Source organism: Triplophysa dalaica, chromosome 7 (genome assembly GCF_015846415.1).
Source record: "Triplophysa dalaica isolate WHDGS20190420 chromosome 7, ASM1584641v1, whole genome shotgun sequence".
In the NCBI taxonomy this organism is placed as follows: Eukaryota; Metazoa; Chordata; class Actinopteri; order Cypriniformes; family Nemacheilidae; genus Triplophysa; species Triplophysa dalaica.
Genome location: NC_079548.1, coordinates 12,529,895 through 12,554,209, shown reverse-complemented (window position 1 = coordinate 12,554,209; position 24,315 = coordinate 12,529,895). Strand labels below are relative to the sequence as shown.

The 24,315-nt window shown below is 39.2% G+C and overlaps 4 protein-coding genes across 7 annotated transcripts; 3 read left to right on the top strand and 1 right to left on the bottom strand.

Moving 5' to 3' along the window:
- The first annotated feature begins 210 nt into the window (after nt 1-210).
- Nucleotides 211-3,982, top strand: rnf113a (ring finger protein 113A). Its single transcript, XM_056753376.1, has 10 exons — nt 211-365; nt 520-596; nt 799-897; nt 1,079-1,186; nt 1,614-1,723; nt 2,817-2,923; nt 3,163-3,252; nt 3,337-3,430; nt 3,604-3,710; nt 3,805-3,982. Exons 1-10 carry the CDS (start codon nt 251-253, stop codon nt 3,870-3,872), a joined length of 975 nt encoding a protein of 324 aa, XP_056609354.1. The 5' UTR covers nt 211-250; the 3' UTR covers nt 3,873-3,982.
- A 143-nt stretch (nt 3,983-4,125) lies between these two features.
- Nucleotides 4,126-13,340, bottom strand: strada (STE20 related adaptor alpha). Of its 2 annotated transcripts, XM_056753374.1 has the most exons (13): nt 13,230-13,340; nt 12,296-12,364; nt 12,072-12,129; nt 10,035-10,063; nt 7,201-7,303; nt 6,955-7,076; nt 6,699-6,807; nt 6,466-6,589; nt 5,803-5,974; nt 5,607-5,711; nt 5,274-5,527; nt 5,135-5,177; nt 4,126-5,036 (listed from the first exon to the last, which is right to left on the bottom strand). In XM_056753374.1, the coding sequence occupies exons 2-13, from the start codon at nt 12,305-12,307 to the stop codon at nt 4,881-4,883; spliced, it is 1,287 nt and encodes a 428-aa protein (XP_056609352.1). In that variant the 5' UTR covers nt 12,308-12,364; nt 13,230-13,340; the 3' UTR covers nt 4,126-4,880. The 2 variants fall into 2 exon arrangements, with proteins under 2 accessions (XP_056609352.1, XP_056609353.1); XM_056753375.1 differs by lacking the exon at nt 10,035-10,063 and having other exon boundaries at nt 13,230-13,242.
- A 106-nt stretch (nt 13,341-13,446) lies between these two features.
- ddx42 (DEAD (Asp-Glu-Ala-Asp) box helicase 42) lies at nt 13,447-19,896 on the top strand. 3 transcript variants are annotated; one of them, XM_056753674.1, is made up of 18 exons: nt 13,447-13,587; nt 13,858-14,079; nt 14,182-14,347; nt 14,427-14,485; nt 14,636-14,672; nt 15,164-15,316; nt 15,449-15,553; nt 15,635-15,754; nt 15,840-16,016; nt 16,139-16,267; nt 17,055-17,154; nt 17,288-17,335; nt 17,422-17,519; nt 17,617-17,893; nt 17,995-18,221; nt 18,322-18,432; nt 18,529-18,630; nt 18,770-19,896. In XM_056753674.1, exons 2-18 carry the CDS (start codon nt 13,868-13,870, stop codon nt 19,340-19,342), a joined length of 2,694 nt encoding a protein of 897 aa, XP_056609652.1. In that variant the 5' UTR covers nt 13,447-13,587; nt 13,858-13,867; the 3' UTR covers nt 19,343-19,896. The 3 variants fall into 3 exon arrangements, with proteins under 3 accessions (XP_056609652.1, XP_056609653.1, XP_056609654.1); XM_056753675.1 differs by having other exon boundaries at nt 13,474-13,598; XM_056753676.1 differs by lacking the exons at nt 13,447-13,587; nt 13,858-14,079; nt 14,636-14,672 and having other exon boundaries at nt 14,271-14,347.
- Nucleotides 19,897-20,049: 153 nt separating this feature from the next.
- zp3e (zona pellucida glycoprotein 3e) lies at nt 20,050-22,387 on the top strand. Its single transcript, XM_056753677.1, has 8 exons — nt 20,050-21,035; nt 21,117-21,232; nt 21,331-21,434; nt 21,516-21,693; nt 21,769-21,886; nt 21,956-22,041; nt 22,118-22,206; nt 22,289-22,387. The coding sequence occupies exons 1-8, from the start codon at nt 20,427-20,429 to the stop codon at nt 22,354-22,356; spliced, it is 1,368 nt and encodes a 455-aa protein (XP_056609655.1). The 5' UTR covers nt 20,050-20,426; the 3' UTR covers nt 22,357-22,387.
- The last annotated feature ends 1,928 nt before the right edge of the window (nt 22,388-24,315 follow it).

The following is a 24,315-nucleotide window of genomic DNA, read 5'->3' as shown; positions in this document are numbered from 1 at the left end:
AGGTCCTTATATCTCCATTCCAGTTAACACCTTCAATTCAATAATTAAGATTTATAAATGTAAACACCGATTTAGCCTTGTAAAGTAAAACATCGTAATGTATGTGGGCAAAGATGAACCAATATTAGGCTAAATAAATCTCTTTCCCCAAGACTTCTCCGCTTGACCAACCACTTAACCTATTCCTCCCAAACAACAGGGGGCACTATGACTAAAGTTTCACTCCTATTTACTCAATGTTGAGTCTCTTATGCAGTCAAAGATGGCGGAGTCTGAAGAGCCTAAAACATCCTGCAAGTTTCTTTTTAAGAAATCAAACAAGAAATTTTCGGCACGGAAGAGAAATGCTAGTGACAGCGATAAAGGTATTACGCACTTCTTTTTCATGACCAGTAACACATGTAAAGTTAGACTGATCCGATTCGTTTAGTTAGTAGCAGTGTGATCCCCATTACAACTGTAAGATACTGCATAATCTATGACACACCAACCGATAATCATGATTATTGTCTGTATCAGACAGAAGCAGCGACGAAGGAGGCAGTTCTGTGGTCAGAAAGAAGAAAGCTGCTCTTGCGAATCCCATGATTCAAAAAGTGAGTCGTTTTTTTCAAGTGTTTGGTGAAATCTTGATTTATCAACATTGCACGAAGTTCTTGTTTACCTTGTAGCCACGTGTGTCAGTATTATTGTAAATACAGCGTGGATCAGAAATTTTGCATATGTTTCACTTGATTGATATTCTTGAAATCTCAATGAATTCTTAGTTGTTTGTATACTGCACTTCTCACCCTATAGACAAAGAAAGTCGAGAGGGAAGCAGTTACATCAAGTGAAAGTGAAGAAGAAAAAGAGGAAAAGAGTGTGACTGTGGCTTACAAGTCTACTCGGTCAGCGGTGAGTCGTGCTTTTCCATATGACTGATTGTAGACATGATTAAAAAAAACGTATAGTTTAAGTTTCACTCATTATGATTTAAATGGCTTAGATCTTTCCCATCTAAAGGAGAGGTTTGCTGAAACATTTGCCAGGTTTGTTTCTTGTAATTTTTGTATTGTATGTGTATTGTATGTTTCAGAAACCAGAAGGACCAGATGACATGGGTGCCACTGCTGTTTATGAGTTAGACACAGAGAGAGACAAAGACGCTCAGGCCATCTTTGAACGCAGCCAGAAGATTCAAGAGGTGAGGACGATTATTTGCCAGCTGAAACCACATGAATAATATAAAGGCTGCCATTGATAGGCAACCATAAGATTAGATTAGATTAGATTAGATTCAACTTTATTGTCATTACACATATACAAGTACAGTGTAACGAAATGTAGTTTAGGTCTAACCAGAAGTGCAATTAGCAAGTGCAGGATATACAGTGTGAATAAATACAGAATACAATATTAGGAAAATACTTTACAATGGGCATGTACTAGGAAAATACGACAGTCGATATGTACTATGAACAATATAAACAGAAGGCTTTATACTGTGAACATTAATGTACAGGTGGCTATGAACATATAACAATATAGACTATACAATAGTGCAAGTGACTTGAGTGTGCATTAGTTACAGACATTAGCACCACATAGTGACATTTCTGTTTTATTTGTAGGAACTAAATGGTAAAGATGATGATAAGATTTATCGTGGCATCAACAACTATCACAAATTCATTAAACCAAAAGATTCCACTATGGGCAATGCATCCTCTGGTATGGTCAGGTAAGTCAGTATATTTGGCGGTCAAAGAAACTGTTATGAGAAAACACACTTGTATATGATACAACATGTAATTTGTTTTCTTTATAGACCACTTCGCAACATGTAAACACGGTTGCAGAAACACTTCCGGTTCCAGTTTTTATTTATTTGTTATTAGTGTTTTTTTATCTTGCATGTATAATAGAGTTGTACTATCGTGTATCGACGATCCTCAGACCTATTGGGCAATACCTGATTCCCTAAAACGATAGTTGACTGTTGCCAAAATATGTTGCAAATCAATGTTACAAACATGCATTGCGCATATCTTCATGCAAAAGAGTTTGCAATGCACGCGGCTTAGGCTTTACCTCACGCCAGAGAGAGTTTATAATGTGCAGGCTTTGAGTTTTCAGCGCACGAAAGAGCTAACCTAGTGATGAGCCTGAGAGAGTTTTTAATGTTGAGTTTTCAGTGCAAGAGAGAGCTTGTGATACTCGAGGCTCAGGCTTTTCCTTGCAGGATGTGCTATGCACGTAAAAAACCAGCTCATGAGACTTATATTGACTTATAGCAATAGTTTACCTTCTCTTGTTTATATGGTTGCGGTGGTAAGTAACAATTTTGCCATCTGCACTGAATTTAAACTCTAATAGAATGCTAATTTCAGTCACACATGAGCATTTTCCAGAGATGTAAGCTTCTGTTTTTGTCAACAAATCCAGCTTGTCATGGATAAATGCGTAATTTCCCCGCCCCTGGATACTATCGTGTCTCGGCGATCCACAGGCTGGCGACAGAACGATCTGACTACAGAGAATATCGTCCAACACTAATGTATAATAAAATCTCAAAGATATTTGTTTAACATTTTAAATTGGTTATATATATTTAGTTGGTTGTAATTTGTTCAAACGTTTGTGTGGTGTTAAGAAAAAAAACAAGAAGGAAGAAAAGTGTTGTTTATGTCATCCGAAGAGGTCTATAAAGCACAATTCAACGCAAAAGTTTAAAGCTTTTTTTTATTTGCACATTTCAGTGCCCTTTTCGTTTATACACAATGTATAAAAAAAGTTGTATACACGGATATAATGTCTCTCTGTGTATATGACAGGAAAGGACCAATTAGAGCCCCTGAGCACCTCAGAGCCACAGTGCGGTGGGATTACCAGCCTGACATTTGTAAAGATTATAAAGAGACTGGTTTCTGTGGGTTTGGAGGTGAGTTAGCAAACTGCGCTAATGGTTTCAAATATTTGTAAGTATATGTTAAGCTTTACAATTGAGGTAATCATAATTAAGAATTCCACTTTTTTAATTTGTCTTCTGCTGTATTGAGCAATGTATGTTGTCAATCAAGAGACTCTTCCTTAAGTGGTCTGCAGAAACTCATTTGAGACGCATGTTACTAGTGTCAGTCTGTGACGCAGGAGCACTTACATCATTGTTTTTATCTTCAGACAGCTGTAAGTTTCTTCATGACCGCTCCGACTACAAGCACGGCTGGCAGATCGAGCGAGAGCTTGAAGAGGGAAGATATGGTGCAAATGGTGAGTAACCTTTCTATACAGTGCGTTCAAAACATGGTTTATTTAGCTCTACGATGTTTATCATGATGAATTTTCACCTCGTAGATGAGGAGAACTATGAAGTGAGCAGTGACGAGGAAGATTTTCCCTTCAAGTGTTTCATCTGTAGAGAGTCTTTTAAAAACCCCATTATTACAAAGTAAGTCCAAAGTTCTCTATCAAACCATGGCAATTTTGCAGTGCAAATGCTGTAACCCACACTGTACTATAGCACAAAGCAGTTTTGCTTTATAAATGTCCAAATTGTTGGACAGTACATTTGTATGTGGTTCATACATATTTGACTGCAGTTCATGTATATTTGTTTTACAGGTGCCGGCACTACTTTTGTGAGAGCTGTGCTCTCCAGCACTACCGGAAGTCGAAGCGCTGTTACGTTTGTAACCAGCAGACCAATGGAGTTTTCAATCCTGCCAAAGGTACTTGGTACTTTGAAAATTAATTTGAGCTGATAGTGTGTATTGTGTGGACAATTCAGCTTTTATTCATTACTATTTCTTATATCGCTCTCAGAGCTCATGGCCAAGATTCAGAAAAGCCAGGCAGCTGCTGACCAGCCTCCATCAGATGAGGATGACTAGCACCACATAGCATTCCCAACACCATCCTGCTTTTATTGTAGTGTTTCAGCTTCCCTGAGATGTACATGTTCAAAACTTTTGAAATAAACATGTTTGTTTTTCCCTTTGTAGAGACTTGTGTGAGCATGTTTTATTTCTAAATCTAAGAAAAGACTCTGCTATCTCTATAAACTAAACTTTATACTTTGTGAAAGTCATAATTGCAAAAACTCAATTTTTAGAAATGACTGCAACGTAACAACAGGAAAAGTGCTGACGTTTGTACAATTACAATTTATTTCATTTGACCAATTGAAAGATTTTCTTAAAATATACAGAACTTTACAGTACTTTTTTGAAGTTCTACTTTTTGTAACACATGCCAAGAACAGAAATAAATCTCAGCAAAAATACAACAGAATTGATACTTGTAAATGGCCGACTGCACCAAATGATCAAAGTAGAACAAATTCAGTCTTCTGGTGGTTCCACTACTCACTTTTGTTCCTCATAGTCACTGCTCTCGAGAGATTTTTCAAACACCCCTTTCAAAGAATTATGGTTTCATCCTCCACAAAGACTAGACAGTGCTATCTTAAGACTTAATTGAACCTTTTCCTTCTTTGTTTACATGGCAGGACTGAATGAATAGCCAAAATGTATGCATGAGTGAGGAGTGCATGCCTCAGGCTTTTATCTTCATGCATCTTTCAATCTGAATGCATTAGCAATGCTATGGTAATTGCTTACTTTCATTCTTCTGTAGGAAATAGTTTCCTCCTTTTGTTGCAGTGATATACACAAATCACAAAGACAAGAAGACGAGTCCTGTGTGTCTTCTTTGAAAATAATCTATGTAGGCTATAACATATAGACCACATTAACATTAGCACAAGACTTCCCTTTTTCCCCCAGAAGAAAAAAATCCTTAAAATCTCGATTTCTCCCTGGTGCGCTTTTATCTTATACTTCCTAAGAATAAAAATAGCAAGTAAGCCCTTCCCATCAAGTCCTTAAATGCATTCAATGTCAGAAGTCCCAATCATCAATATCCAGCTGGCTGAGGTCAGAGTCCAGACTGGCCAATCCAGTGGGGGAATCCTGAGTTTGGACGCAATCCAGGATGCTCATTGGAGAAACTGGATGCAGGAGATCAGGAAGCGCCTCAGATGGTCTGCGCTTTATCTGAAATGTCACACGTAGCACAATTTATGTATTGCTAATTTCTATGTAAAGTGAGCAGTGTTTAGTCAGACTTTTGCCCAAAAGATGTTAAAACTCACCTGTTTGAAGAATGAATGACCTATCAGAGTGCTGGCAGAAGGTCTGTGGTAAAGCAAAATATAGTTTACCGAAGATAAACATTCAATCATCCCCATGTTGTTTTAAACTTTTACTAAGCGCAAGTTGTTTTCTCAGTACCTTTTGTCCGGGTATCTCTGCAGACAGAGTTCCACAAAGGCATGAAAATGTGAACTGAAGGTCCGGCTGTAAGGGTTCCCCCCAGAGGAGGATGAGGGTTCTCCGTTAGTGTGGCGAGCTCCACCAGTGCTGGGACCCTCGCAGATCCCAGAGTCAGCCCCTGAGCGAGACGGCTTCATGCTAAGCTCTTCAGGGGGGATGGTGGTGGTGTCCAGCAGGCAGGGGACTGTACCGTTTAATTTTTCTAACAACATCTTACACAGACAGAAGGTGGATGAGTGAGTGTGCTAACATAACATTAGCGAGAAAATAAAAAGCAAGCGTTTGCCTTACCTGAGTGGCAGGCATGTCTTTAAAGGGCACGTGTCCGTTTGCCAGCTCACATGCGGTGATTCCCAAACTGTAAATGTCTGAGTGGGAGTCATATCCTTTAAGATTCTGTCGCATGTATGAGAATAAAAACATAATCAGAATTTAAACTAACAACCTTAATCCACAGGTATGATGATGTGTAAAGTATGAATCATACCTGCTGCAGAACCTCAGGACTGAGCCACGGTAATACTTTAACACTGTACTGAGGGAAATCATGGACAACGCGTGCTTTCTGACCATGACGGATCAAGCTGAAAATACTCCTAAGACCAGAGAGATACACCTGTCCATCTGCTGAAATCAGGATATGGCTTGCCTTCACACTCCTATAAACACACAAAATAACAAACATGTCACATACTGGTTTCGTTTAACATCCATGTTTATGACATTTACGCATTTGGCAGACGCTTTTATCCAAAGCGAATTACATTTCATTATACTATGCATTCGATGTATGGGCAATGCTTGGGATCGAACCCATGATATTGGCGTTGCTAGCGACATGCTCTAACCACTGAGCAACAGGGAAGATGAGGAATTTTATAATAATTAAAGGAAATTAAAATTCATCATTTACTCACACACTAGTTGTTCACAGAGAAAGATATTTGTAAGAATACTTGTAAAGACAGATCTTGGCTATCACTGACTTACAAAGTAGGAAAAATGACAATGGTAGTCAATGGTGCCCCAGAACTGTTTGCTTTCCTACATTCTTTCAAATATCTTCTTTTGTGTTCAACAGGATAAAGACATTTACACAGAATTTTTTCTAATATCATATTTCTAATATATACTTATGAGAATTCCTCACCGGTGAACATAACCCATCTGATGTATATACCCCAGTGCTCTCAAAACACCCAGCAGTATGTAAGCAATTGACTGCTCACTCAAGCCATCAGCAAAATGTGTGCTGATTAAGTCTCGTGCTGATCCTGATGGAGAAGATAGGGAGAAATGCAAATAAATAATTTAAAAAAGTAAAATTTGCTTTATTGGATAAAGTGGGTACTGAGTTCAGACTTTATACATTTCTCAACTAACCGTAGGCCATAAAGGGTGTGATCACCCACAGTTCATTCTCAGCAATGAAGACGCTCTTGTATGGGAGGATGCAGGGGTGGTGGAACAGCTTTGTGACATGGAGTTCACCCTTAAAAAGTAAATGTGTGCTCAACTAAATTATTTATTATATTATGTTAATCTTTAAATATAATCGCTTTTATTTGTAATTTAATAAATTATATTTTTTTTGGACAAAGAAACATTGGAGGATTGTGAAACAAACTCCTCTACGAACCTGTAAGTAATTCACCATATCATTGGTACAGGAGTCTAGGTCAATGCGTCGGATGGCCACATGCCTCCCTGTAGGTTTATACCTGGCCAGGTTAACTGTCATCAAGTCCTCCAAACCCCGACCTACACATGCAGACAAATGTACATTCATATACAGACACATAGCTGTTGTATTATATGGTATAATATATTTTTAATAGGGTTGTAGAAAACCTTCGTTTTAATGATTGGGTAGCTTGGAACTCACCTATGACAATAAGCAGGTCATAAGCGCTGCTGTCTGGTAAAAAGCTTTCCATGGTGTCCCTGTGTGGAAGAGGGTTCAAAGACTCCTGACTGTCCTCATGGGCCTGAGTCAAAAAATGAAATCATAAGTCGAGTGAGCCAACACACTGCAGACCACAAAAATGCTTACAGAGCAATGTTTCTTTACTCACATCCTCTACTTTACTGTCGAGGTTAAATAAATACACCTGCAAACTGGTCCTAGAACATTTGCATTACCATTCAGCACAATCAAATGCTTTTTTAATTTATGTATTTGAATTGTGATGTTGTGGTCAGGTGAACCCTGACAGGTGCATTTGTGAGTCTGGTATTTGGAAGCTTAAATGTATAAATGTCATTGCATTAAAAACAAAATATCAATTTTTGCGAAAAGGTTTGTTCACATTATATACTTTTCCAAATTAAAGCAAAACATACAGGCACATTTTAAACATACTTTCACTATATGACTCCAAAATTAGCATAGAAAGAGATTGCCAAGAAATGCTAAAGCTATATTTTGTTAGCAGGTGCCACTTTAACATTTTGTTTCTAATGTGATGACATTTAATCTTTTTACATAAGTCTTAAGTGTCCAAATACCTTTAGGGGCCACTGTAAAAGTGGATATACAACAGTGTGGTTGGACGTTTAAATGACACTACAGTGAAACAGAAACGGTGGTTTTCAATGTGACAGCATTAACCTTTGACAAGATCTGTGAGTGTGAATAAACATAAGTGCCGGTTAGTCTTTTTTCAAATGCACCACAGTATTTGGAGATCTGATGTCTAGCAGACATGATCCATCCATACATACAATAGCAGACACATACCGATATCACTGTTGACAGACCAACAGCACAAACCAACAGCTGGTTTTGAAGAGGGAAAGGGATTTTACTGTGCATATGCTAAGAAATCCCAGCCATTGCAAAGCTTTTCTAACTGTCATACACATCAAGTACTGAGAAACAGCAGATTACTAGTATATGGAACTTTGTACAGGGCAGAAAGAATGAAAATTGCAGCATGGGTTGCGTCACAAAACTCGGCTGATTAGCAAAAGCATGTTATAAGCACTCAGTATACTTCTCTGCAACTGTATTGCATTTAATCATAGATATACATGATCTCATAAAAACCTTCAAGTAATTGTACTCACACAAGAGTTTTCTATGATTCAAAAACACATCTAGTAATATCAGTCTATGGAGATCATATAAATCTAATTCATAAAACAAATGATTTTATGTCCACTGGGGTGTTTGCAGGACTTTTTAAAGCGAAAGTTTATCCAAAAATGAACATTTATGAAACATTCATTCACCATCATGTCATTCCAAACTTGTAGGACTTTCTTCTACATAACACAAAATATATTTTGAAAAATGTATAAGTGCTTTTGTGTCCATACAGTGGAAGTCAGTGTTGGCAGGTGTTGTTTGGTTACCAACGTTCTTCAAAATATCTTCTTTGTGTTCTACTAAAGAAAGAAAGTCATACAGGTTTGGAATGACAAAAGATTATTCACTTTTTGATGACCTTTCCCATTGAGTGAACAGTGCGGCAAGCTCAGGCATTGATGCGATCAGCCAGAACACAATCGAAATCAATCCCACTTTACATGCTCAGGTGAACAGTGACATCATCACTATTTTTCCTGGAGTTGGTATGTGATGTCTTTGAGACTTATTGTAAATAGGTAGATACTTCTTAGGGAAGAGAAAGTTGATGAAGGTACATTTAGAAATCATACTTAAAGGTCATATTGACCTCTCACATTAATTCATTTTGCAGATAATGTATGAGGAAGAAGCAGCATAGAATATACTAAAGTTAGGAACTTAAGTTCCTCAAAACCTAAAGAACCGCACTGATAACTCATAATTATGTTAAACTAACCAAACATAGTGGAGAGGACAGAGCCATTAACAGATATGCTGTTATCTTTGCTGAATTAAGGCTTTCTTAAAGAGACAAGTCACCCAAAAATGTGATTTTTATCATCTACTTGTCTCAAACAAATCTGTATTAGGATGAAATGCGCAAAATGTAAGGCTTTAAAAGACTTGCAATATAGAGCAGAGGTCTTGCAGACAATGTTTTTGCCCTCTTTGTTCTTTTTGGACAGGACAGCTCGATTATTCATTTTATACTTGCTTTGTTTGTAATCAAGAGCAGTCTGGACATTTAACATAACTCTTTTATTGTTCCATAACATCCATTTCAAACAACACGAGGATAAGTAGATATACAAGGAAATTTCATTGTTGCGTGAACTAAATTTGTTCAATAAATTATATGAAGTGCCATAGTAGCTCTCTTTCTCTCAACAGGTAGTAGCTTTTGTTGAAACCAGTAACTTTGTATTGGCACCTATTGCTCCTGTATGACAAATTGCTTATTGTTCCCTAAACTCTTTGTAAGTCGCTTTGGATAAAAGCGTCTGCTAACTGACTAAATGTAAACTGGACCCCAGGCTTTTACTTACCTGTGGCTTTGCAAGCACTCCTGAAAAATAAATAATAAACTACTTTTAACCTAGTTTTCTTTTCCCTCTCTGGACCCACACTTTTGATATCAGGCAAGGTGAGGAGAAATGAGTGTCACAGCAGCACGATGAGTGCATGCACGCAAACATAGGATCACAGAGGGATGTATTCATCTGAACACATGAGTACACACACACACGATTAATCTGACATCTGTAACATTTACTTGAGCACACACGCCATCTCACATGCTCAACTGTCGCACGTCCACACAAACAGGCGGATGGAAAAGCTTTCAGATTCCAGATTTTCACACTTACTTTCCTTAGAGGGCTTGCCTGAATTTGCTCTGGCGTAGAGAAACCGTGTAAATGACGCAAAAGACACACATACAAACAAACAGGTTTCTGAGACAGGCGTATTTACAATTTATTTTCAATCTGTTAATTTGGTGTCTAATTTAATCACATTTGTTTCATTTTAAAAGCAACTTAAAAAAGGCATGTAGTACTAAAATGTACAACTACTTTAATATAACTAAAATTTCAAAACTAGATGTTTGTTGTTTTAACTTAACAAATAAAAAACAAAGATGCAAGGAAAGCCCTAAACATAATATGACAAACACATGATCAGTTAAATCAGTTGATGTTAAATCAATGTATAATATAATGTAGAAATTTAGACCACATTTAAATAAAATATATATCCTAGAAGTGATCATCATACTTTTCCCAAATTGTTCACATTATCATAAAGGACAAGCTCCAATAGAAATCAACATACTAAAATCTGCTTTATGCTTTATTTTAAAGGGGTCATTTGACATGGCATTAACAAATATTATCGTTTGTTTTAGATGTAATGCAGTGTATACACGATTTAAAGACTGAGTAGGCAATGCTGTCCAGAATTGATTTTTGTCATACTGATTGGAAGTCTCTTAACATCCTGATAGCAATCAGTAAGTAAAACGAAACATTGGTATTTTTATAATTATATATCTTCTTTAAAAGGTGTAAGATCAAAAAAAGTTGGACCAATTACTTACTCGGTCTGAGGGCAATGATACGTCATGTGTACATTTTCAGAAAGCAAATGTTGCATCCCATTGCGCACCCTGTTCACGAAGACATCATACGTCATCAGCGCGCTCATGTGCAGGCAGCGGGACAATGGCAGACAGAGAGGAGGTACCTGGCGATGTTCGTTATTGTAGTAATGTAATTCACTTTGTACTGTAATGTTTTCTCACCGGTGATGTGACATGACTTCACTGGAACCGATTCAACAGCTTCTAGTCGCTGCTAGCAGGCAAACATTGCCGTTTTCCAAATTATCTACTATGCCTTTAAAGTTAAAAAAACGCTGTATTTTACACATACCGTGCATGTTTGTATCTCCTTTTTGCCTGACCTCTCTGAAACGCTCAGATTTTTTACAAAGTTCATTGCTATGAAAAGTGAGGTGTGCTATGATTGGCCACCGTTAACCAGTGCATAGGTCGAATTTGGTCGAATACTGCAAGCGTGTGATCGAAATGTAACGCCTCTTAGCATATGTGGAACATCAGATTCCAGAGCAATTGAACTGACAAATACGTCCACCTTACTTGCGTATACATTTGGGCGTTCTTAGTCAAATCATACCAACGACCTGACGTAGATTTGTGGGGGTGTGGTTACACAGAAAACCCGTATTTGCGCCATATGACCCCTTTAAGATGCAACATTGTCTTGCTTATCAACCCTTTGGTACGCAATCCCATAGGGACACACAGACAGCAGCCAAAAGCAAACAGAAATGTCTTCACAGCAGATGTGAAGTAACATGCATGAATAGGGCAGTGATGAGACAACAGCATAATTACTGAAAGCAACTAAGCAGATGGCAATGTCAAAAAACAATCACTGCCCAACATGGAGTTTACATGAAATATTTTTGATACAGATTACACAGAATGCATGCATAACTCTCTCTCTGTGTGTGTGTTATAGCACCTTTAAAGACCAGGCCACCTTGAAAAATAATCTGTTAGATTGCAGTGACTCGGTAGAGACAATCTGTCAACACTTAGCAATAACACTACATCACAGCCGGCTATACAGTACATACTAATGTATCACCACAAGGAGATTTAAAAAGTCAAGGACACAGAGCATCTGATGTTAGCACAATCATTAGTCATCATGACAGAGAAGCTGCAAGTTATGAGGGAGAACTTTTAAGATAGTAACACTTTTAACAGAGATTCAATGAGCTGTAGTCAAATAAACTCAGGCAAGTGGGGTTTGCCGAAAAACATACTAGAAGCACAACCACATGTGATGCTGAATAAATAAAACAAATAAACTCACCTCCAAATAACTCCAGATCCCTCAGGCTTTCCACACTGAGTTTCTCTGACACCCAACGCTAAGAAGACAAATAAGTATTTAGTGCATATGCATTTTTGCAACATCCTTTATATCAGGATGGTGACTCCAAAACACTTTAAATACCACAATACAATGCATCAGATTTGAATGGAATGATTCACACAATTCAATTCAAAACAAAGTTTTTATCCAAGTATACGCACCAAAAAAGACATGGATCCTGAAGATGATGAAGGGGTAGAAATACTTTTAAAACACTGCAAGGGTAAAAACTGCAAGACAATAAAAATGACAGAAAAATATATGATTTATAACATTACTTGTTTAAAGACATTATTGAACATTTTGTCTCTTTAATAATACGTTTACTAACAGAAATAAGATTTATTTAGCAGTACTTTGTTACCTCAGATAACTGTATTATGTTGTGTAGACTTCTAAAGTACTTTTTTAATGTACACTATCGTATATTCTGCAGTATTAACTATAGTAAAATAATGAACTTTAGTAAATACTGTAGAAGATTTTAAGGGATAATCCACCCCAAATTCTGTCTTTGTTGCAAAACCTGTGTAAATTTCTTTATTCTGATAAACACACCAAAAAATGTTGGGGGGGAAATGTTAGCATATTATTATACTATATATATTTCTGGGGCATCATTGATACAATTACAAGAGATTTTAAAGAATTTAGGAAAGCATAATGTTCTAGGGCACCTTTGACTACAATTGTAATTTTTCCTACTGCGACAGTCAAAGAAGTACCAGATATGTTTTACACAATTCTTTCTCTGCTTTCAACAGAACAAAGAAACGTTTACAGCATTGGAACAACTTTGAGGGGGGGGGTTATAGTAATTCATGACAGAATTTGAATTTTGGGTTAAGTAACGTTATCCCTTTAAATATTTACAACTAACGGGCAAAAACACTATAGTTTCTAAGAGTTTTAGTACCATTTTCTAAAGGATATACCGCAAACTAAAATTTTGTGATGCAGGCTTACAGACTACTGCGGTATATTTTAGTTAGCCAAGTTAGCTAGATATATGCTGCTTCTCTGTAGTTAAAGAAAATTTTTCAAAGATCCGGTTCACTTGCTTGAATACTACGGGAGTATAATCATTTAACTTACCCTCTGCGACTAACTTGCGTTAACGTTACTTATATAAATCCCTAAATCTTCAGCACCTCTTGACGCTGTAGAATCTAACGTATTTCTTCTCCTAGCAGTGGGCGGGCCCCCGTCGTGTTTCTATTCAGTGATTGGACGACTCCGTGGATTCGTGTCCACCCATTGGTCTCATAGGTACATACGTTCTACACATAAAGCGTCGCACAAATATAACCGAGTGCAAAACGCGTCCATTGTAAATGACGTTAAACGCAATAACTGAGAAGTGTAGGAGATAGCCTGATTAGTTAATACGCGGTGGATAAATAAGGTGTCCACCCACTTCAAAAGATTGATCTTTACACCGTATCTGTGACAGGTAAATAAAAAGTAAGCAGCTACATCATCCAATCACGCTTTTGGGAGTAATGAAAACATAACGCGGGCTTAAACACAGCTGGGCCTCTACAGGGCTAGCTATCAGCGCAACGTAACGCAAAGCTTGAGAACTATTTGCAAGCAAAAGCGCTTGTTTATCAGCTAGGAAGTGATGAGAAATACAACAAAACACGCTAATCGTGCTGCGGTGGCTATATGGGTCGTGTTTTTATAATTTATCTGTAACCCCGTGGCGTGGTTTGTTTTACAGCTCACCAGCTATGAACTGGAACAAGGGGGGTCCGAGTGGCAAGAGAGGCTTTGGTTTCGGAGGATTCGCTCTTGCGACTGGGAAGAAAGAGGAACCTCCTGTGCCCCCGAAGGCCCACTCCGCATTTGGCTCGGGACCCTCGAGTGGATATGGCAAAAATCAACAGCTTTCGTCATTTTACAAAATAGGATCAAAACGAGCAAATTTCGACGAGGAGAATGCGTAAGTCCTTCAGTTTAAAATATATATTAGTTGGCATTGCATGCACGTATCTTTCTAAAGAGCCAGTTGCATTTGATACTTTAAATGTTTTTATTGCCATAGATATTTCGAGGATGATGAGGAGTCGTCGAGCAGCGCAGATCTCCCATATATACCAGCTGAAAACTCTCCAACAAGGAAGCAGTTCCAGTCTGGAGGAGGTGGAGGAGGTGGAGGAGGTTCAGATAGTGAGGATGATCCTCTTGATGCCTTTATGGCTGAGGTCGAGGTGAGAGATGAAAGGAACCTCGTTAGAATCATTATAGTCTTTTCCTGCTGCTTTATTATTCTTATTTGTCTTCTCACAGGACCAAGCAGCAAAGGACATGAAGAAACTTGAAGAGAAGGAAAAAGAGAAAAATGCCAAGTAAGATACTGCCACAAAGCACATCATTTTGGGTTTATCCGGATAATATTTATAGAAGAAAGAATTGGGTAGAAGAGGGTTTATTATGGGTTTCCTTGGGTGATTGAGCGAGTCGCAGGGAAGTTTTGTTTCTCCGCTTGTTTTTTCCAGGGGTATACGGGATGACATAGAAGAGGAAGATGACCAAGTGAGTGACCCTCCCGAAGTTACTACTTCATATCTCTGCCACAGGAATCACTGTGCCCCACTCTTCTATTTTATTCTATATAGTTCTACATCAGTTTACAGGCTGGTCCAGTTAATTTGCTTCTTGGGATGGAGACATGCATTAAAAAGTCTGCATTGTTTTTACAAAAAGAAATCTTTTCACAACAAAATCAAAGTATCGTATTCATTTTCTATATTCTTAAAATGGCTTAAGTTAAAAAAGATGAGATCTGTGCCTATTTATTTATATGGTGTCACTATCTGCCAAGTATGGTAGTAGTTTTGAGGTGTCAAAGTTATCAGAATTTTGCATTTCAGAATCATTTTATATTTTTTTATTTGGATTTAGTTTCTTCTTTCATCTGTTGTAATATAAATTCCTGCTTTGCACTTTCATTATTGTTTGTAGTTGTCATTTTGATTAGCCACCCTTTGGTCATGATCTAAATCAAGGATTTGTATTGTTTGCAGGAAGCATATTTTCGTTATATGGCAGAGAACCCAACAGCTGGGCTGACCCAAGAAGACGAAGAGGAAGACGTGGAGTATGATAGCGATGGAAACCCTATAGCTCCTACTACTAAAAAGATTATTCTGCCCCTGCCCCCTATAGACCATTCTGAGGTAATCTTACTGCTTCACTGGTTCTTACATTGACTCCTTTAAATGATTGAGCACATTATGTATAATACATGAAAACGATGAGATGGATGAATCCGCCTATTCTGATTAACAGTTACATTGTTTTGCCTGTAGATTGACTATCCTTCGTTTGAGAAAAACTTCTTTATTGAGCATGAGGAACTCGCCAGCCTGACTGGGACTGGAGTGGTGGAACTCAGGCAGAAGCTGAACCTGAAGGTTGATGGTGCTATATATAGATATACATGCACAAATAATCATTCTCTTTCTTTTAATCTAACCCGTATTCATGATTAACAGGTGTCAGGCGCAGCTCCACCTAAACCATCCACTAGTTTTGCCCACTTTGGTTTTGATGAGCAGCTTATGAGCCAGATCCGTAAATCAGAGTACACTCAACCCACACCCATTCAGTGCCAGGTGAACCAGCAGCCCCTCCCAAACACAGAACACTGAAATAGTAAGTTGGATTGTACCTTGTTTAAACTTCCGTGTTGTTTTTTAGGGGGTTCCTATAGCTTTGAGTGGCAGAGACATGATTGGCATTGCCAAAACTGGCAGTGGAAAGACGGCAGCTTTCATTTGGCCAATGCTGGTGCACATCATGGACCAGAAGGAGTTGGAACAGGGAGAGGGACCCATTGCGGTCATTGTTTGCCCCACTAGAGAACTTTGTCAACAGGTCAGAGTGGAAAAAAAAGAATGAAGAATACTTATTTTATACTGTATTTTATGCCTATTTTTTTGAAAAGTAATTTTGGAAATTTATAGAGATTCATTGTAATGCTTGTCTATATGGTTCAGATCCATTCTGAATGCAAGCGCTTTGGGAAGGTCTATGGCCTCCGCTCAGTGGCAGTGTATGGAGGCGGCAGCATGTGGGAGCAAGCCAAAGCTCTACAGGAAGGAACTGAAATTGTTGTCTGCACCCCGGTAAGAACATGCTTTCTTTAAATGTGCTACACATTAAAGATCTTGGAAAACGTTGTTTTTCCTGCATATTTTATGCAAGTATTTAAGGCTTAAGAGAGCATTTTATCACCTTAAGTTCGGTTCGTAGTCCAGACCAGTTTAAAAAAGTGATACTTTGTAGCCTTTTTCGGCTGTGTTGGTTCCTTTTCACACCACGCTGATTTGCTTTGATCTGAACTAGTTTAAACAAACCAAAATGCAGTCACGTGACAACATCCACATCACTCATGGTGAGAACGTATTTCCTTTTTCTTTACCTTAACCCGGTTAACCTCTATTAAACCCTCTATCCCCAAATTGTTTGCTATAGAAGGAAACTATCGCGCTGTTCTTGTTAGTTTTCAAAAGTTGGGATGTAATATGGTCATCAGACCAATTTTCTATGAGGCTCCGCACCTCCTCGCAACAAATTTTTCCGCCTGCTGCCATGCTAGTGCAAACTGTCAACAAACACTTGTCCTCATCTCTTAATACACAGCGCAGCTGGTTTGGTCTGATAAAGTGCAGTACTTTTTGCATTAGGGTCTTATCGAAGTCGGAAAACATTCTCACCAAAAACGAACCGCTTCAGGGTTCGTTTGAAAGCGTACTTGGTCCTTTTTTGGTGCGCACTCGAGTGCGACTGCTGCATTCACATCTGTCCAAACGAACCGCACCAAGAAGAAAAACGAACTCTAGTGCGATTTTACCGTACTAATAAGTCAGGTGTGAAAGCACTCTTAGTAAACCTTTCTACTCGCCCTCACAGGGTCGTCTAATCGATCATGTAAAGAAGAAGGCTACATCTCTGCAGCGAGTTACCTACCTGGTATTTGATGAAGCTGATCGGATGTTCGACATGGGGTTTGGTATTACATTTTATGCATTTACACTTTTATATCTTAATAAACGCAGACAATTCGGTAGTTAGTTGTCCTATTGAGTTTTAGTTTTGTTGCGATGTCCCCATGTTATTTACAAATGATATGTGCTGTCTTACAGAATATCAAGTGAGATCCATCGCCAGCCATGTCAGACCTGACAGACAAAGTAAGTTTATGTAAAGTTTGATCCTTGAATGAACCTCAGCCTGTTATTCCTTACTGTAATATATAATGATTTCTGGTCTTTTAAAGCTCTGTTATTCAGTGCAACATTTCGGAAAAAAATTGAAAGGCTGGCACGAGATATTTTGGTCGACCCGATCCGTGTTGTGCAAGGAGACATTGGAGAGGTGCTGTCTTCATTTCTTATACAGAAGTATTTAAAAGAGACTTTTGCACATTTGAATTCTTCTGCTTAACCTTTTCTCTATCGTCACATCATCCCAGGCCAATGAAGACGTTACTCAGATAGTGGAGGTTCTACAGACTGGGCAGGAGAAATGGGGATGGCTGACACGCAGGCTTGTGGAGTTCACCTCCTCTGGTTCTGTGCTGATTTTTGTCACTAAAAAGGCCAACTGTGTTGAGCTGTCCACAAATTTGACCCAGGAAGGTTACAGTCTGGGGCTGCTTCACGGAGACATGGATCAGAGCGAGAGGAACAAGGTCATAGCGGACTTCAAGAAGAAGAGCCTACCAGTCTTGGTAGCTACTGATGTAGCCGGTTAGTTTGATACTTCTTTTGTGTTTGTTCATTTACCTCTATATGTTTTTGCTATCACTTCCTTGAAAGAAGTATGATTTAATGTGTTTTCTGTTTCTCAGCTCGCGGTTTGGATATCCCGTCTATCCGTACTGTTGTAAACTATGATGTGTCACGGGACATCGACACACACACACATCGAATAGGTAGAACAGGTCGTGCGGGAGAGAAGGGTGTGGCGTACACTCTCCTCACCAACAAAGACACTTCATTTGCTGGTGACCTGGTTCGCAATCTGGAGGGAGCCAATCAGAGTGTTTCGAAGGACCTGCTTGATCTGGCAATGCAGGTATATAATCTGGTTGTATTATAAACCTTCCCAAAACATGTGTCATAGATTTTCTGTATGCGTGCTATACAACTGAAACTTTGCATTTACTCTGTAAAAGAGTCCTTGGTTCAGAAAATCCCGCTTCAAGGGAGGGAATGGAAAAAAGCTAAACATTGGAGGTGGTGGTCTCGGGTACAGAGAGAGACCTGGCCTTGGGTCCGATACCAGTGTAAGTTCACTTGAGCTTTTATGCATTTGTTAATAAAATGTTTATCATAGTCACATTTTGCCATGTGTTTGTCCTTTTGTCTTACTTCCAAAATAGGAACGCAGTGGTAGTGGTGGTGCTCTTGGTAACTATGAAGCTTACAAGCCCTCCACTGGCGCAATGGGAGACCGCATGTCTGCCATGAAGCAAGCATTTCAGGTACTTTCTTCGCCAGCTTAAAACTGTAACAAACTGCTATGAAGCGGTTCAAAGAGCATTTTTGGGCACGAAATACAAAATCACACTTTAAACAACCTAGATATTTGACCTTACCCATGGACTTTGTTTGCTTTCTTAGAGTCAGTACAAAAATCACTTTGTGGCAGCATCTGGTGTACCTCCCAAACTCACCACAAAGTCCAGCAGTTCCTCTGGGTGGACCAGTGCAGGAAGCCTGAGTTCTGTGCCTTCGGGAGCACCCGAGGGGCCTGACAGACCCCACGTTCCCTCCCCACCTTCATCATCTTCTTCCTTTTCCTCTATGCTGCCACCCCCTGCCCTTAGCTCAGGCACTAAGATGAGTGGATTCAGCAGCGCCGGCTCCTTGACCTCTGTAACAGACACTTACTCCAGCTCTTCTTCCAGAGAGGGGCACCGGAGCGAGAGGAATGCTGAAGAAAGGGGTCGTCATGGTGATAGTCATTATCGTCATGGTGACAGGCACAGTGGGGACCGGGACCGTGATCGTTATGGGGAAAGGGACCGTCATAGTGATAGTCACAGAGATCGCCATGGCGATAGTCGAAACGGTGAAGGAGGTCATAGGGACAGAGAGGGACGCTCAGAAAGAGATGTGGCAGATAGGTCTCATAAAGACAGCTTTGCAGTTCCTGATCCCCCAAAACGTAAGAAAAGTAGATGGGACAATTAAGGGCTAGTGTACAGAAAGCAATCAGCTGTTCTCAGATCAGAATATATAGCTGAGTCAATCACCCAACCATTCGTCTGCGAGGTAAAGCCACACTCTTGTCATGTAATAAATCCATTTTGAGGTTGTTTTAGGCATTTAGAGCTGTAAGATGTGTAATAGATAACATCGTCAAACAGGGCCCAACCATGCAAATGTTGTGTTAAAATGCAGATTTGTCACTCTTTGTTGTTCTGAAAAGAAAAACCGGATAAGAAAATGTTGACTTGCTGTGTTTCATAAAGAACAAAAAACAAAATTTTACTTTGAGAACTTGTTCGTGCTCTACTTTGCAAATGTATTTGTGAACCATCTATTTTATGACTAAGATTCTCCAGTGTATTTTAAAACTAAACATGATTCGATGACCATGGTTTCTTTTGTTCCTTTATTTTTTATATTCATCTGTAGTCTTGTGTTATTTGTATTGTTTGTTTGCGTTTAATAGTTTGAATTCAAACATTTTAGAAGGTGATTGACATTACTTGTTATAGGAATTCATAAAGTGTCTCATGAGATGCAAATTGTCCATTTTGTCTCTGTGCTGTCCAGCATATAATATAGGTCATGCTGAATCAAGTTTAACATACAACCACACATTCTAGATTCGTACACTAATTCTAATCGCAATCCTATTGGAATGAAGAGAAAAAGGACAAATGCACCATATACTCTTAGAACTGTTACGATCATGGTCCATGTGAAGATGTGAAGAAGTCTGTTTGCTTATTAAGCTTTATTATTTAGATATTTTCTACAGTATAAATCTGTGTGTGGCTATGTTTCTGAATTCATAAAAGTACAACAAGAAACACAAAAACAATTGGTTGTATTTGAACTTGACAGGTCTAATTAAAATAAGCAAAAGTATAGCACTTAATACAAAGTACCTACATCCTGATTTCCATCTGTTTATAAATGTCCAACAACATCCACTTGTTGCAAGCTGGTTAGGTAAATTAACAAGTCTAGAGATGCTTTAGGCTAATCACTGAGGGGCGGAGCCATCCTGATTTCCAGATGTATAAATTTTCATGCTAGGGTTCTAATGCTTCATGGAAACTCAAGTTTAGCAATGATGGGTTTGTGGCAAGTTGGTTTTGGCCTAGTGCTTATTCTAGTGTTTGGTTTGTCTGATACTCAATGGCAAGGAAGATCAGCTCAAACTCAGAAACCTCATTCATTTATGCCTCCGTCACAAATGCAAGTTCCTCAGCAGAGTGAAACCAGAATGCCTCAGTTTTCCCAGGCTAACAACCCCATGCTCGTGCCACAGAGATTTCCTTCTCAGTTTTCAATGCAGACTCCTGATATGGTTGTTGGAGGGCCCGGTCAAGATCCTGTCGGTGTTCAGTCTAAACAGCTTTTGCAGGTTCCGATGGAAAAACTGATGTGGAACTTTCCCAGACTGCTAGAAGAACCAGTACAGCCAGAGATCCCTTTTGAGCTGCGACAGCCTATTTCTCCAAATAGTTTAGGGGCTCAGTGCGGTGAGAATTCAGTGTATGTGGAAGTAATGGAGGACTTCTTTGGGACTGGAAAACCACTTATGCCTTCTGGTTTTGCACTGGGAGGCTGTGGAGCAACAGGGCAGGATAATAACGCTCGAGTGCTCATCTTTGAGTCAGAACTGCATGGATGTGGCAGCATGTTAACTGTGAGAAGATTGCTCTGCTTACCAAAAGTTTTTTTTTTTTAAGTTCTGAATAATTCTTGAGTAACATTCTTGTTTCTTTAGGTGACCGAAAATGAGCTTGTTTATATGTTCACCCTCGTCTATACTCCCCAAGAGCTTTCAGATGGTGTTGTCAGGAGTACTGGTGCTGTTGTCACTATTGAGTGTCACTATCCAAGGTAAGGTTCGGAGTTTAAGATGGCTGTATACACAAACTCATCTTTGTGTATAGAAAAAAATCTGGCTATTCATGGTTTCCAATTTCTGTAATCTACAGAATGCATAATGTGAGCAGCAATGTCGTGGTGCCCACTTGGGTACCATATGCAGCTACGAAGGTCGCAGAAGAGCGGTTGGTCTTCTCCCTCAAGCTTATGACTGGTTTGTGTATATACAGCTATAGCTTTTAATTTAGTTTCAACTTAATTTTGAAGACCTAGTCAATTTTTTTCCTTTAAACAGATGAGTGGCAGTTTGAGAGACCTTCAAACCAGTACTTCCTGGGTGACATTGTGAATATCGAGGCCTCTGTGATGACGTACAACCATGGACCTGTCCGTGTGTTTGTGGATAGTTGCGTAGCCACTGTGTCCCCTGATGTGAACTCTGCCCCCAGATACTCATTCATTGAGAATAATGGGTAAGAGTGAGACATGCCCATTTACCCAGCCTATCCTAGAAGTATTGCAGGGTGTTTAACTTGTTTCTCCACCAGGTGCCTGGTAGATGCAAAGTTCACCGCCTCCAGCTCTCGCTACCTGCCTCGAACTCAAATTGATAAGCTGCAGTTTCAGCTGGAGGCTTTTAGGTTCCAGGAAGTGAACAGTGGGCTGGTGTGTATTGGCCTTGGTTATGAGTGCATAGTGCACTGTTTAGAAACCTGAAACCTGTTGTCTTTGCAGGTCTACATAACATGCATTTTGAAGGCCGTTCCTGTAGCCACTCCAACAAATCCTGAGCAGAAGGCTTGCTCGTTCTCCCCCAATGGGTATGTTGCCCCCAATTAGCCTTCACTGGGTCAGTAGGGTGATGTTTATCAGTGAGGATGTGTCCTTGTTTGGCAGGTGGGTGTCTGTCGATGAATCTGATCAGGTGTGTGGCTGCTGTGACTCCACCTGTAGCAGCAGTGGTGCAAGCGATCAGGTTCTTGGAGGTATGGGTAAACGCAGGGACTAACTACAAATGATTCTGATTCTGGTCTTGAAAGTTTTGCACTACTTGTCTGTTCTCCATAGATCTACGGTGGGAGCAAGCATCTGTTGGGCCCCTCAATGTGAAGGAATTTGGCTTCGGTCGACTGTAATTTGAAATGGCTATGAGGTCAAGTTATGAATAAAACTTAAGTGATTTATACATGGTGTATAAGTGGTCATCCTTCAAGAAGTCTTGCTCATCTTATTTACACATTTGCTATGTTATGGTTATGATTTGACTCTCAAAGCCCTTCTACCTTGTTCAGTGGTTACTTGAATGAATAATTGTTACAGAACTTTGAATTTTTTTTAGGTAATGCATGGTAGGTACAAAAAGCCTGTACTTGCCCAAAAGTATCACATCCCTATACCCCGACGGTAAATAATAGGTTGACTAGTGTAGTAGCCCTTAACTTTTTGTTGTAAGTTTGAACTTATCACAAACTGCAAATTATACCTTAAATCAGATTTGGTTTTCCAAGGGTTAATGATGCTGACTTGAGAACAGTTAAAATGAGCAAAGACCACTTTAGTTGTGACGCTTCCAAGTCTCTTGTAGCTTGTGAAGAACTAAGTGTTAATGACAACTTCTCTAGCAGTTCATGTGATGCAATGCATTTGTAACGAAAAAAAACACTTCACAATGCCTTATTAACTCTTAACTGCAATTGGACTGTTGTATACGGAGAATATATATATAAGGGATAGTATATGACCTTTTTGTGCCACACCTGCCAACTGTTTTTGCGAAAACGGGCAGTTACTACTATACTTAAACATTTAGGTAGCCCTTTACAATATGTGACCCTGGACCACAAAGCAACACGGGAATATTTGTGGCAAAAGCCAACCAAACATTGTATGAGAATTCTTTTTTTTCTTGTATGCCAAAAATCACTAGGATATTAAGATCATGTTCCATGAAGATATTTAGCTAATTTCCTATATCAAAACTTTATTTTGGTGAGTGGATGCCGCAAAATCACGAACAAAAAGGGCCGGAAACACACAATCTTCGCTCGCTGCTGCCCGCTTTTTGTGAATTTCAGCTTTCGGGTTCATTTACTTTCATCAACGTCAATACAGCGCTACACTTAAGCCCAACGAAGCAAACCTGTGAGTCCTGCTACAGCGCCTCTGATGGACGACTTCAAAGTCAATTCTCCTAATATTTTAAAATGTTTGCACCCTCAGTTTTAAATAGTTATATCTCAGCCAAATATTCTCCAACCCTAACAAAAATCCTTTCTTATTCAGATTTCAGATTATGTATGATTCTCAATTTCAAAAATTTTAAAGTGACCTCTCGGAAAAGGGTGGCTTGCCCACTTCAGGTGGGTGGAGAGTTCCGGCCTCAAGTGGAGGAGTTCAAGTATCTGGGGGTCTTGTTCACGAGTGAGGGAAGGATGGAACGGGAGATTGACAGACGGATCGGTGCAGCTTCTGCAGTAATGCTGAAGAAGGAGCTGAGCCACAAGGCGAAGCTCTTGATTTACCGGTCAATCTACGTTCCTGCTCTCACCTATGGTCATGACCGAAAGGACAAGATCCCGGATACAAGCGGCCGAAATGAATGGATGGATGGATGGATGGAAAAGTGACCTACGAAATGTTTTGTGATCCAGGGTCACATATGATTCTATTTGTTTAAAACTAATGAACATTACTTCTATAGCACTAACCTTTACTAATCCAACTCTATCGGATACAGTTGATGCAAAACTAGTCTTGATGAACACACAATAAACAAATTTCGATCAACATTAAGAGAGTAATGCTGCAAGTACCCATATTTACAGATTTTTTAGGTTTATCTTAAAACAGTGACTTCCTCAGCCTTTGTCACTTTTTCCTACACATCCAGATATGCCCATGTCCAGTATCAAATACAAGCCAGTCTCCCTACGATTCATTGTCATTGAAAAGTCTTTTGCAAAAACAGCAAGCACCATCTGGAGTTTGATGTCTGCACATGTTTCTCTTCTGGCAGCATAACATTGACATTCATTGTTAGAAAGAATAAAGGGAAAAGTAAAGATCTGGCTGAAACTGTGGTCCTTGGTGATAAG